Raw genomic sequence first — 14,617 nt, forward strand, 5'->3', positions numbered from 1 at the left:
ATAGGCCAAGTTTAATTTCAAAACATCAATGAAAACTAGTTATTGTGCGGAAACCAATTTTTCTATTTTTAGCAACAGCGACCTTGACCAAATGACCCCAGATGCAATCCCAAGCTTCGTCTCCTTATCATCTATCTACAGGCCAAGTTTGGTGTCTATAGCTTGTTCCAAACTAAAGTTATTGTGCGGAAACCAAGTTTAACGCCCGCCCGCCCGATGACCATATAACCCAATCTAATTACTGGTTTTCTACGAAAACCTGGTTAAACCTGGTTAATTATTACCTAATCTAAAAAAAAAAAATTGTATCAGGTATAATTATTCTTGTAAAGTCAATACCTTGAATAGTTATCAAGTAAAGCCCAAGGGTGAAATTTGATCTTTAAGCTCCATTTGCGACCTTGATCTTTGACATACAGACTTCGAAAACAATACCTTGAATGCTTATTAAGTTATGCTCTTGACACCAAATATGGAGGCCTTTGACCTACCGATCTGGTTCATGCCCTCTGCATATTGTCTCATCACCACCTTCCTACATGCAAAGTTTAAAAAAAAAGTAAATACCTTCAATGGTTATTGAGTTATGTTCCGGATGAGAAATATGACAGACAGACAGACGAACGCCCCATCACTTAGTAAGTCCGTTTGAAAAAAACACATCGCCAATATTATCCAATCTACAGTATCTAGAAGCAGTACTTACTCAATCCTGAGTCAATATCTCTCTTTCCTTGGCACCTGCGTTTTATGAACTTCAATGCCAGATATATATGACTGATGGCGATCAGGGGAGGAGGTAAAATTGGACGAAGCTCGTAGTTTACGATCAACTGACATCGTTGAAATTTCCACAGTTTTATTGTGTGTGGGTTGATCCGTATAAAAGTTGCACTGAAAAAAAAAAAACGTTTTATGTTTGAAAATGAATTGAACAAATATATGGGAAGTAGTTGCCTAGACAGAAGTAGAAGCAGGTAGATTTGTACAAAAAAGACCAAGTTAGGCGATACTACAGTTAGGTGAAACTACAAAAAGACCTTTTATCAGACCTATTTCCTTTAGCAGCCATTTTATGTTTTGGTATATTAACTACTGCTAAACATCTGCTAAAAAGTGTCTGATCAACTGGCCTGCTCAAAGGCAAAATGTGCATGGTTTTAAAACAGCAAAATAAGATTTAATGACTGTTCTGAAGGTGTTCATCTGAATGGTAAAATTTGCAATGGTCTTAATTTGGTCTCCATGGTGCTTGTTTAAACCATTCTACCCCTATATTATACAATGAAAACTCTCTACCTCTCTGCTTAGATATACCATCTACCTGAAGTAATCTAGTAAAAACTAGAAATGTGTCCATGGGACACAGATGCCCCCACTACATGACATTAGTCAGGGGCCAGAACTCCTACAATACTGAATGAATCCGGATGCGAAACCCCAGGTGCACAACTACACATGCTGAACAACATTCCTGTAAACTTTGGTGATTCTAGGTCAAATACTTTTGGGGCTATGCGCGACACAACATTAAAATGACCAATTTTTTACTAAGTCAGGGGCCATAACTCCTACATGACTGGATGAATCCGGATGCGAAACCCCAGGTGCACAACTACACATGCTGACCAACGTGCCTGTAAAGTTTTGTGACTCTAGGTCATATACTTTTGGAGCTAGGCATGACACAACATTAAAATGACCAATTTTTACAAAGTCAGGGGCCATAACTTCTACATGACTGCATGAATCCGGACGTGAAACCCCAGGTGCACAACTACACATGCTGACCAACATTCCTGTAAACTTTGGTGATTCTAGGTCAAATACTTTTGGAGCTATGCGCGACACAACATTAAAATAACCAATTTTTTACTAAGTCAGGGGCCATAACTTCTACATGTCTGGATGAATCCGGACGCGAAACCCCAGGTGCACAACTACACATGCTGACCAACGTGCCTGTAAAGTTTTGTGACTCTAGGTCATATACTTTTGGAGCTAGGCACGACACAACATTAAAATGACCAATTTTTACAAAGTCAGGGGCCATAACTTCTACATGACTGAATGAATCCGGACGCGAAACCCCAGGTGCACAACTACACATGCTGACCAACATTCCTGTAAACTTTGGTGATTCTAGGTCAAATACTTTTGGAGCTATGCGCAACACAACATTAAAATAACCAATTTTTTACTAAGTCAGGGGCCATAACTCCTACACGACTGAATGAATCCGGATGCGAAACCCAGGTGCACAACTACACATGCTGACCAACATTCCTGTAAAGTTTTGTGACTCTAGGTCATATACTTTTGGAGCTAGGCATGACACAACATTAAAATGACCAATTTTTACAAAGTCAGGGGCCATAACTTCTACATGACTGAATGAATCCGGACGCGAAACCCCAGGTGCACAACTACACATGCTGACCAACATTCCTGTAAAGTTTTGTGACTCTACGTCAAATACTTTCAGAGCTACGCGCGACACAACATTTTCGGAAGGACAGACGGACAGACTGACGGAAGGACAAGAGCAAATCTATATGCCCCCCACAAAGTGGGGGCATAAAAATTCTTGGGAGTAAAATCAATATTGTAAACTTGCTCATTTTTTTAGAGGAATATTTTTTATGGATTTTATGGTTTCATCAAATGGATTATATAAATAAACAAAATTAAAACATATTATACAATACAGCAAAAATCCACTCCAATCCTGTACTTTTATCTTTGACTATACCTCCAATCCTGTACTTTTATCTTTGACTATACCTTATTTTTCCTTATTAACACACCACGCTCCAGTAAAATATGAACCTGGAGAGGGGATGTGGAACTGGGAAAAGTACATCCAATTTATCATGTGCATTTAGTATTTCAAAATTGTTCACCGCTGTACCAAGTGTTCAACTACAGCACTGCTGTGTTCAGTGTGATATGCCTAGGCAATGAGCCATCCAAGCTCTAAGAATTCTGAAGTTATTAAGCAGAAACTCAATTGCAAACAGATGAATAGATGACCAGCACCATCATATGTTAATCTATCCATCACTCCACATGGAGGTGATTGTGACAACTGATTATGAAACCTGAAAATCAAGAGGGAACATGAGGAATGACCCTTTTAAACTAACAGTCACTATAACCTTAACTTTAGAGACCCATTAGCCTCAAAATAAGTTGGGTTCATTCATTCTCATGGTTGTAGGTCATGTCATTCTTAGAATACTGAGTGGAAACCGTTTTTGTACTTACAGCTGCTGTGACCTTAACCTTTGCTGTTAATCTACTCAATTGGCAATGTGCCTGCAAATTTTAAGCATTTCATGTCAAATAGATCTAAAAAAACAACAGGAAACCTTCCTAGAATGAATCAGTCAATATGGCATTGACATTTGACCGAAAGCCCTAAATATCAATAACTGGTCATCCACTGCCCATAGGCAATATATCTGACAACCAAGTGGTTCACAGGCCTAGGGTTGCCCCGGTTACAGAGCTGAAAGGGCTTTTGTAATAACAATCATTGTGACTTTGACCATAAAGATTGAGCCAAAAATGTTTCTGTATTAACAGTCTTTGTGAACTCAACCTCTGACCCACTGACTTTAAAGTCAATTGGTTCACCTCCTGCCCGCTGTTTATCAAGTTTGCGGGTCACAGGTCAAACCAGTCTTCAGTTATTGAGTGAAAACTGTGCATGGCTCTGTGGCTGTGTTTGTAGTGCTCTCTGGCTTCAGAGAAATTTACCCATACCTTTTATCTTTTGTACTTGCAACCACTGTGACCTTGCCCTCTAACCAAATGATCTCAAATACAGTTTATGATCATATAAAAAATCTGATCCACTACTCTTAAGCATTCTATTGCAACTGAGAGAAAAAAAAATACTAAAAGACAGACATACTGACTACCTGTTCTATCACATAATATGACCCTCTTGGCATATAAAAATCTGACTATGTTTAACAAAGTACGCATTCAAAATGGTAAACATACATGAAATTTTTCATTTTCTGAATGGGTTCATAGCAACTGTTTCTCCTAATTGCCCAGAGTACAAATTTGATTGGGTACATAGCTCTATAGAAGGACAAATATGGTATTTTCTTACATAACATGCAACTCATAATAACAAGAGGACCATGATGGTCCTGAATCGCTCACCTGCCCCCATATGAACTGAGTATAACGTCGTTTTTTTCTATTATTTGACACAGTGACCTAATTTTTGAGCTCATGTGACCTACTTCTGAACTTGACCTAGATATCATCAAGATAAAAATTCTGACCAATTTTCATGAAGATCCATTGAAAAATATGGCCTCTAGAGAGGTCACAACGTTTTTTATTATTTGACATAATAACCTAGTTTTTGAAGGCATGTGACCCAGTTTTGTACTTGACCTAGATATCATCAAGGTGAACATTCTCACCAATTTTCATGAAGATCTCATGAAAAATATGGCCTCCAGAGAGTCACAAGGTTTTTCTTTTATTTTTTATTTTGTGTTACGTCGCACCACACATTTAGTCATTGGACTTCCAGCTATGGTGGGGAACCCCAGTGCCCTCCGTGACTACTTCATCACACGACACCTGGTAGAACCCCGACTTCTCAAGCCAGCTATGCTTCCTCACTGAAGAATCACCCCATGAGTCGAACCACATCGATAGGGCAAATGGTTGAAGTCAATGACTCTAACCACCGCCACGGAGCCCCAAGGTTTTTCTATTTTAGACTACTGACCTAGTTTTTAACGCATGTGACCCAGTTTCAAACTTGACCTAGATATCATCAAGATGAACATTCCCATTGAAAGATCCCATGAAAAATATGGCCTCTAGAGGTCAAAAGGTTCTTTCTATTTGGACCTAGTGACCTAGTTTTTGACCGCAGTTGACCCGTTTCAACTTGACCTAGATATCATCAAGATGAACATTCAGACCAACTTTCATCAGATCCCATGAAAACTATGGCCTCTAAGAGTCACAAGGTTTTTCTATTATTTGACCTACTGACCTAATTTTTGACCGCATGTGACCCAGTTTCAACTTGACCTAGATATCATCAAGATGAACATTCAGACCAACTTTCATGCAGATCCCATGAAAAATATGGCCTCTACAGAAGTCACAAGGTTTTTCTATTATTTGACTTACTGACCTAGTTTTTGACCGCACGTGACCCAGTTTCAAACTTGACCTACATATCATCAAGATGAACATTCAGACCAACTTCCATGCAGATCCCATGAAAAATATGGCCTCTACAGAAGTCACAAGGTTTTTCTATTATTTGACCTACTGACCTAGTTTTGAAGGCACGTGACCAAGTTTCGAACCTGATCTAGATATCATCAAGATGAACATTCTGACCAATTTTTATGAAGATCCCATGAAAAATATGACCACCAGAGAGGTCACAAGGATTTTCTATTATTTGACCTACTGACCTAGTTTTTGATGGCACGTAACCCAGTTTCGAACTTGACCTAGATATCAAGATGAACATTCTGACCAATTTTTATGAAGATCCATTGAAAAATATGGCCTCTAGGGAGGTCAGAAGGATTTTCTATTTTTAGACCTAATGACCTAGTTTTGGACCGCACATGACCCAGTTTCGAACTTGACCTAGATATCATCAAGATGAACATTCTGACCAATATTCATAAAGTTCCCATGAAAAATGTGACCTCTAGAGTGGTCACAAGCAAAAGTTTACGCACGCACGCACGGATGGATGGACTGACGGAAGGACGGACGACAGACGCTGCATGATCACAAAAGCTCACCTTGTCACTTTGTGACAGGTGAGCTAAAAATATATTGTCTCCAGTAACTCAATACTTTATTGAATTTTCACAATAATATGAAATTATGTAATGCGATATGCCATTTATACTGTGGGACAGACAGCATTCTTTGAACACATAACTATTTGTTATGCCTTAACTCCATTAACTTAGTGTAACAATACAATATAAAGATCCAACACCAGTAAAAGCTATGACGTAAAAAACCCATCAGCGCTATAATAAAACCTATCAAACATGCCATAAAAACAATAATAGATATTTTGACTGTCTTCATTTCACATGCTTTATGACAGAGGAGAAACAATGCCTTAACATAAAAGATCTATCCTTACATGAAAAATAACCACTTGGAATGTATAACAATTCAAATGATAATTCTGACCTTTTCTGAAAACTTACTTAACTCCGGGAATAAATCTTGGTTTAGTTGTTTTAATTTGGGTATGAAATATATACCATGTATGTTCGCCAATATGATACACTGCTTAAAATTAGACAAGCACCAAATTTTGGACTGACGATCTACAGGTTTTTGAACGGACCTTCACATACAGTGGGATTATATTTTCCCATCAATGACATCAGATCACATAAATGACATCAGAAAGGAAATGTAGAAATGCATTATTTTCTCAAACATATAATCATTTTACATTTTGTCTGAAATAAGTCTTACAAATGGATTAAAATGTGACGACATTACTCAACAGATTGCTCACTTTTGTGATAAAATGAGCCGCGCCATGAGGAAACCAACAGTGCATTTGCGACCAGCATGGATCCAGACCAGCCTGCGCATACGGCTCTCATTTGGCATTCAGAAAAAGTTGGGATGTCTGCAAATGCACTATGTTGGTTTTCTCATGGCATGGCTCAAATGTAAAAATAATACCACTTGTTTCAAGGACTTGATTATAAGATGCACCCCAAAATTACCCCTAAAATTGTGAAAATTTATAGGAAATGTGTGAAGGCTAAAGGCCTGCAGGGGTACTTTGAATACAACCATGTATTTTAAACCAAACTGGAAATTACTAAACGGTGATACAATTTATACATATTTCTCTTTCTTTTGCAATGTATTAGTCAATCTAAAGTTTTTTTGTTTTTTTTTAGATACAGATTGTGGAAGGATAAAATTGTTAACTACTGGCAGCTGTTAGATGTAAACTTTGTCACATGATCTTTTTTATTGGAAACATTCAGTAAAATGCATGTTATTTCACACGACAATGCAACTTCTGTAAACAATGAAAGCCAATCACAAATGTTCAACATTTGTGGTAAAAAGATTTATAGGTACAATTATGCAACAGCTGTGTATATAAAGGAAACCCATTTGGACACTAAATACTGAGATATATGTGAAAATTACTCTTCCTGTACCTACAGTTGTCTTTACAGCATGCATTCTTCTTTTTCTCCAAAACAAGCTATTTAATATATCTTCTGTTTCAAAAAGTTAATATTAAACAAAGCTACATATTTCATTGCTAATATAGTCTGTTTCCCCAAAACCTGTTTTCCTCCACCATTCTTTGAATAGATTTCTGTCATACACAGTCTATAGACTATACACACAAGGGAAGATAACTCACTATAGAGATTGAAAGGAATATCATGAGGGGCAGATTTATCTCCACTTTACCAATGATTTTCCCCTTTGTTTTTTTTTCATGACCACTTTTAACATGTTTTGGACAAAGGAAATGAAATAACACAAATGCTATATTACCATATAATGCATTAAATTAATTAACATTTAGATATGTACTATTTTCAAGAAAGAGACTAAGTCAGATCAAGACTAAACCTCAGAATTCGGGGGCCTTGGACATGTACAGGAAAAAAATTTAGTTTTCCTAAAAATATTTTATGCAAAGGCCAATCATCTATAAAGAGTAATGTCACTACCTATGTTAAAAATAAAAAGTTATGTCATCTTCTAGCAAAAATGTATAAAATAATCAAATATCTTGAATTGCGTTTGAATGACTCAACTAGGTATGAATTTTCCTTTATCCCACTATATGACCCATTAAGACTGCATTACAAGCTAGACTGTTACCCACTAGACTGTGTTACCAAGTAGACTGTTACTCTCTAGACAGTGTTACATACGTGCATATAGTCTCAGACTGTGTCAACGTTTCAAACTTACTTGAAGCGAGCAATCAAAAGATTGACACCAAGAACAAAGGCCATAAGAAGAAAGGGAAACATAAATAGAGGAGCTATCCAAGAACCGTATGTGCAAACTGAATCTATTTCGCCATTCTCGAACATCTCTATTCGGACGGGGTCCGTGCATGCTGAAATACAGAGAAAAGGGTTACAGGTACAAAATTTTTTCCGCTTACTTACTTGAATCGAGCAATAAGAAGATTCACCATGAGCACTATGGCCATGAGAAGGAACGGAAACATAAATAACGGTGCGACCCATGACCCGTATACGCAGGGGTCTTCTATCTCGCCATTCATTACCATTTCTAGTCGCTTTGGATCCGTACATGCTGAAATAAATAGTTCATTAGTTGCAAATTCAAACAAAACATATCCCCTGAACTGTCTGTAACATTATCTTGCTAATTTGAATAATGAAATCATTATCATTGTTTTGTGAATTTAATGGTTGCTTCAAAACAGAAGACTAAATCTCAACAAATATAAAACAGTCCATTTTTTATATTTAGAAATCTATAAATTCAGGACACCAGAAAAAGGCCATTTTAATTATTAAGAAATGATTGCCCAGTATTCTATACAAAAAACTGTTTATGTAATTTGCTTTGTTTGTTTTGGGTTTAATACCATTTTTCAACAGTATCTCAGTTATGTAATGGCTGGATGTAACCTTATCAATGTTCCTGGATTCTGTACCAGTACAAATCTGTTCTCTGCAAGTAATTGCCAACTTCTCCACATGAATCAGAGGTGGAGGTCCAATGATTTCAAACACAATGTCTTTTATCAAATCGTAATGGAGAACACAAGCCTCACCCAGGGATTGAACTTGCGACCCTGCCATCCGTAGACCAGTGCTTTCCCTACCGAGATAAGCAACATAAACTCTTTTCATTAGTTCATAAATATCAATTTTGACAAATTGTATTGTTTGAAATAACAGCAGCCAGAAACAAACACCTCATCAATAACATTTTTGTCTCAGGAAACACAATACTGGATACAAGTACAAACATTATTGTTTTTGTGAGCTATATAACACCTCTACCCTCTGTAGGCTATAAAATAAAGTACAACTTCCCTTAAGTGAACAGCTTTTGGTAGATTAATCATATAAATATCGATAAACAAGAGGGCCAAGAAGGCCATGTATCGTTCACCTGATCTATTGACCTAAAGATCATCAAGATTAACATTCTGACCAAGTTTCATTAAGATATGGTCATAAATGTGGCCTCTAAAGTGTTAACTAGCTTTTCCTTTGATTTGACCCGGTGACCTAGTTTTTGACCCCACATCACCCAGATACAAACTTAACCTAAAGATCATCAAGATTAACATTCATGAAGATACAGTCATAAATGTGGCCTCTACAGTGTTAACAAGCTTTTCCTTTGATTTGACTTCAGTTGACCTAGTTTTTTAACCCAGATGACCCAAAATCGAACTTGTCCAAGATTTTATTGAGGGTAACTTTCTGACCAAGTTTCATTATGATTGGGCCAAAATTGTGACCTCTAGACTATTAACAAGCTTTTCCTTTGATTTGACCTAGTGACCTAGTTTCTGACCCCACCTGACCCAGATTTGAATGTGACCTATAGATCATCAAGATTAACATTCTGACCAAGTTTCATTAAGATATGGTCATAAATGTGGCTTCTACAGTGATAACTAACTTTTCCTATGATTTGACCTTGTGACCTAGTTTTTAATCCTACATGACCCTGATTAAACTGGATCTTAAGACCTTCAAGATTAACATTCTGACCAAGTGTCTTGAAGATACAGTCATAAATGTGGCCTCTACAGTGTTAACAAGCTTTTCCTTTGATTTGACCTGGTGACCTAGTTTTTTAACCCAGATGACCCCATATCGAACTCGTCCAAGATTTTATTGAGGGTAACATTCTGACCAAGTTTCATAAAGATTGTGTCAAAATTGTGACCTCTGGAGTGTTAACAAGCTTTTCCTTGGATTTGACCTGGTGACCTAGTTTTTAACCCCAGATGACCCAATATCAAACTCGTCCAAGATTTTACTGAGGGTAACATTCTGACCAAGTTTCATTAAGATTGGGCCAAAATTGTGACCTCTAGAGTGTTTATTATTATTTTATTATTATTATACCAGATTTATATAGCACCCTTTTCATGATCAGTTTCACGTTCAAAGGCGCTTTACATAGTTCAAATGCAGCCACACAGGGAGCATAATTCATCCTCTACTAGTACAGACACAGAGCGATCTGACCAGAGGGAAAGAGTGAGACAAAGCCCCCACCACAGAGAGATCAGAAATCAGATACAGGCCTGTCCGGCTAACTTAGCCTAGCTCGTTGGGAATAGACAGCCTGGTTCTTTGACGTGCCCAGTGTATAGCACTGATACACGCAAGGATTGCCTGTTCCCTGACCAGTACACCTCTAGTCGGGTGGGAAACACTGAAAAGCGTTTCTGAAAATTCCCGAGTAGCTGCCGGGGATCGAACCCCCGACCTCAGGATTGGAAGGCTAGTGTGCAAACCACTGAGCTATCTGTCCACCATTACAAGCTTTTCATTGGATTTGACCTGGTGACCTAGTTTTTGACTTGAGATGACCCAATATCAAACTCATCCAAGATTTTATCGAGAGTAACATTCTGACCAAGTTTCATTAGGATTGGGTCAAAATTGTGACCTCTAGAGTGTCAAATTGTTGACGACGACGGACGGACGACGGACGGGCAGACGACAACGGACGACGGACACAGGGCGATCACAAAAGCTCACCTTTCAGCACTTTGTGCTCAGGTGAGCTAAAAAGGAAAATTTCCACTCAAGTTATGTTTTGAAATTGAAATCTACAAAATCAAATACCCGCAAAAATAACATTTTCAAACAAAACGACAAAATTTCATGCCTATGAAATTAAATAATAATTTCATAGTATACTGTATTTATGAAGATCTTTATCTGCCTTTATATAATTATATTTATTTCAATGGTGTCCTTAATAAAAGGTTATACTGTATATTTTTGAGTATTTACTGTCAATTACATGAGCAAACAATATTTATTTACCAAAAATTTTATTTTAAGGAAAAAGTATTACCCCTCAAAGGGAGGTGTTTGCTCGACAAATGTTATGTTCACATAGATAATTCTAAGCACTTACTGTCAATTTCATCAGCAAATAATTCTCCATATATCATCCAGTACGGATAAAAGAAAACGTTTCGCAGATGAAACCATCTTGGCTCCTCGTCTTGGTAATGTATTGCTTGTCTAACAACACCGAAGGCAGCGACGACTATCAACAAAATTACCAGGAAGTAACACATCTCCCTTAACTGAAATATAATGGTTTATCTATATATATATATATATAGAGGGCTTGGTGCAAAACAGATGTACTGAAGTACAATGGTTTATTTGTATATATTGAGGGCTTGGTGCAAAAAGGATGTAGTGAAATTCAAGGCTTTATTTGTATATATTAAGGGCTTGGTGCGAATCTCCTTTATTTCATTAAAGTTACAACAGTTTCAAACTAAGCCAACAATTTACCGGTATTTGATTTAATCATTCTATACTGTGAAATCATTAAATATTGTGAGCTGAAAACTTAGGTTTACTTATTGCAGATGTTTTAACTTCTACTTTCACTTTCAAAACGTTGAAAGCAAATCTCTGACTAGCTAGCAGAAAGGTTGTCTAAACATAACCCTCTATAGCCTATCTTCAGATCCAATGCATAGTGTTAATTGGAGACGATTTTAATCAGATTGGGTCTGACAGAATACCAAAATCTCAAATAAATCCTTTTTTTTTTTTTCAAAATTCAATAATTCAATGAGAAGTTCTTTTAACATAACCCAGAGATTATTTATGCTTTTATTTTCTGGAGAATTCATTCTCTGAATTATTATGCAAAAACTGTACTGGGAATTAAACAAGACATCAAATAGTGCACCTGCACTGTCTATTTAGAGAGATAGACTGTTAGAAAAGTGTATGAAAATTTGAAATACTTTTGTCTGATACAGAAATGAGCCGCACCATAAGAAAACCCAACATAGTGCATTTGCGACCAGCATGGATCCAGACCAGTCGGCGCATCTGCCCAGTCTGGTCAGGATTCATGCTGTTTGCTAATGGTTTCTCTAATTGCAATAGGCTTTCAAAGCGAACAGCATGGATCCTGACCAGACTGCGTGGATGCGCAGGCTGGTCTGGATCCATGCTGGTTGCAAATGCACTATGTTGGTTTTCTCAAGGTGCGGCTCAAATGACCATTCTTACATTTTACTGACTTGCTTAATTAAAGAAGACACATTTTTTTCTTCCTCTGAGAACATGGTGGAAAATTTCCCAAGACTTTGCTAACCTGATCTCGTGTAAGGATAGGATAACCTTCGGAAATTACTATCAAATGTTACACTTCCACTTTTCTTCTTTAATGTTACTCATTTGTACCATGGAGAAAGAAGGTAAGGTAATTTGAGCATACTGGTGAAATTCCTGATAGGATGATATGTCACTTTTTTGCACCTTCACATACTGCCACATAGCTGCTATAGTAGCAAGATTTAGTAAAAACAAGAGCACCGCCTTGCGGGTGCTGACGCTCATCTGATTTTTTTTGTATAATAGAAATATTGTCCTACCCATGATTTTCTAAGTCTAAAAAGGGCCATCATTCTTGCAAAAAGCAGGATAGAGTTATGTTTCTTGATGTACAGTGTCCACTTATGATGGTGAAAAACTGTTGCAAGTTTTAAAGCAATAGCTTTGATAGTTTATGAGAAAAGTTGACTTAAACATAATATTCAACCAAGAAAATGATTTTTCTAAGTCCAAAAGGGGCAATAATTATTGCAAAAAGCAGGATGGAGTTATGTTGCTTGCTGTACAGGGTCAGCTTATGATGGTGAACAAGTGTTACAAGTTTCAAAGCAATAGCTTTGATAGTTTAAGAGAAAAAGTTTACCTAAACATAAAACTTAACCAAGAAATCTGATATTTTCTAAGTCCAAAAGGGCCATAAATCTTGCAAAAAGCAGGATGGAGTTATGTTTCTGCTGTACAGGGTCAGCCTATGATGGTGACCAAGTGTTGCAAGTTTTAAAGCAATAGCTTTGATAGTTTAGGATTAAAGCTGACCTAAACATAAAACTTAACCAAGAAAACTGATTTTCTAAGTCCAAAAGGGCAATAATTCTTGCAAAAAGCAAGATGGAGTTATGTTTCTTGATGTACAGGGTCTGCTTATGATGGTGAACAAGATTCCAAGTTTCAAAGCAATAGCTTTGATAGTTTAGGAGAAAAATTGACCTAAACATAAAACTTAACCAAGAAATCTGATATTTTCTAAGTACAAAAGGGGCCATAAATCTTGCAAAAAGCAAGATGGAGTTATGTTTCTTGCTATACAGGGTCAGCTTATGATGGTGAACAAGTATTCCAAGTTTCAAAGCAATAGCTTTGATAGTTTAGGAGAAAAGCTGACCTAAACATAAAACTTAACCAGGCAACGCCGACGCAGACGCCGACGCCGACGCCGACGCCGACGCCGACAACCGCTCAAGTGATGACAATAACTCATCATTTTTTTTTCAAAAAATCAGATGAGCTAATAAATGACCTTTTTTTTTCCTTTAAGTAATTGATCTATTTCTTGAAAAAATACTTTCAAAGTCGAGACTGTTAATCTTATTCCTCCACGGACTAATATCAAGGTCCAAATGTAACAGAATCTGATGTTCACCGCTTTTTGTCTGCATAGTATAAAAGTAAATAGCTAAAATTTATTGCAACGACAGTATTTTTTCATGCAAAAGGTTTAATATCTGTCTGCTGGCCATCCTTTACTATCTAAAACATCTCAATATTTGAAAAGCTTGTGAAAATCAATTATCTTAGTATATAATATTGCATGCCGGCTGCCTATAAATGTCCCAAGTCTATGGCATTATCTAAGCATATCATATTTGACATCTATTAGACAATCCTCCTATAAGATGGAGTCCTTTAATTACTTTAAAATCTACATGAATATGCAGACTCTTACAAAATACTTCAGGCAAATGACACTGACTTACTTTAAAATTACACAAGGAAACACATTAGATTTAAAATTTAAGGTTTTTTGGGAGTAAATATCGTAAACTGGTTATATATTGATTGGACAACATTATATGATGACTAGAAATTGCACACTCAAAATATCGAATGGTGGAGGCATTCAAATTCACTCCAGACAAGATTTGCACACTATAAAAGGAATGGTACAGGCTGCATTCAATCTTTTTTGCACACTATATAAGGAATGGTGGAGGCTGCATTCAATCTTTTTTGCACACTATATAAGGAATGGTGGAGGCTGCATTCAAATTTTTTGCACACTATATAAGGAATGGTACAGGCTGCATTCAATCTTTTTTTGCACACTATATAAGGAATGGTGGAGGCTGCGTTCAATCTTTTTGCACACTATATAAGGAATGGTGGAGGCTGCATTCAAATTTTTTGTACACTATATAAGGAATGGTACAGGCTGCATTCAATCTTTTTTGCACACTATATAAGGAATGGTGGAGGCTGCATTCAATCTT

General features: G+C 36.9%; 1 protein-coding gene across 8 annotated transcripts in view; it reads right to left on the reverse strand.

Moving 5' to 3' along the window:
• The window catches only part of LOC123523117 (transient receptor potential cation channel subfamily M member 3-like), a 213,839-nt gene that overhangs the window by 19,533 nt on the left and 179,689 nt on the right, over positions 1-14,617 (reverse strand). For 5 of the 8 annotated variants that reach the window (XM_053549301.1, XM_053549300.1, XM_053549299.1 and 2 more), the window contains 3 exons: positions 11,179-11,353; positions 8,199-8,349; positions 707-894 (listed from right to left, as the gene is read on the reverse strand). In XM_053549301.1, coding sequence (XP_053405276.1) covers positions 707-894; positions 8,199-8,349; positions 11,179-11,353 — 514 coding nt within the window. Of the gene's footprint in view, positions 1-706; positions 895-7,995; positions 8,147-8,198; positions 8,350-11,178; positions 11,354-14,617 lie in introns of all 8 variants that reach the window. The other 3 variants (XM_053549298.1, XM_053549302.1, XM_053549303.1) reach the window with 1 other exon arrangement.

This window comes from Mercenaria mercenaria, chromosome 8, assembly GCF_021730395.1.
Source record: "Mercenaria mercenaria strain notata chromosome 8, MADL_Memer_1, whole genome shotgun sequence".
Taxonomy (NCBI): Eukaryota; Metazoa; Mollusca; class Bivalvia; order Venerida; family Veneridae; genus Mercenaria; species Mercenaria mercenaria.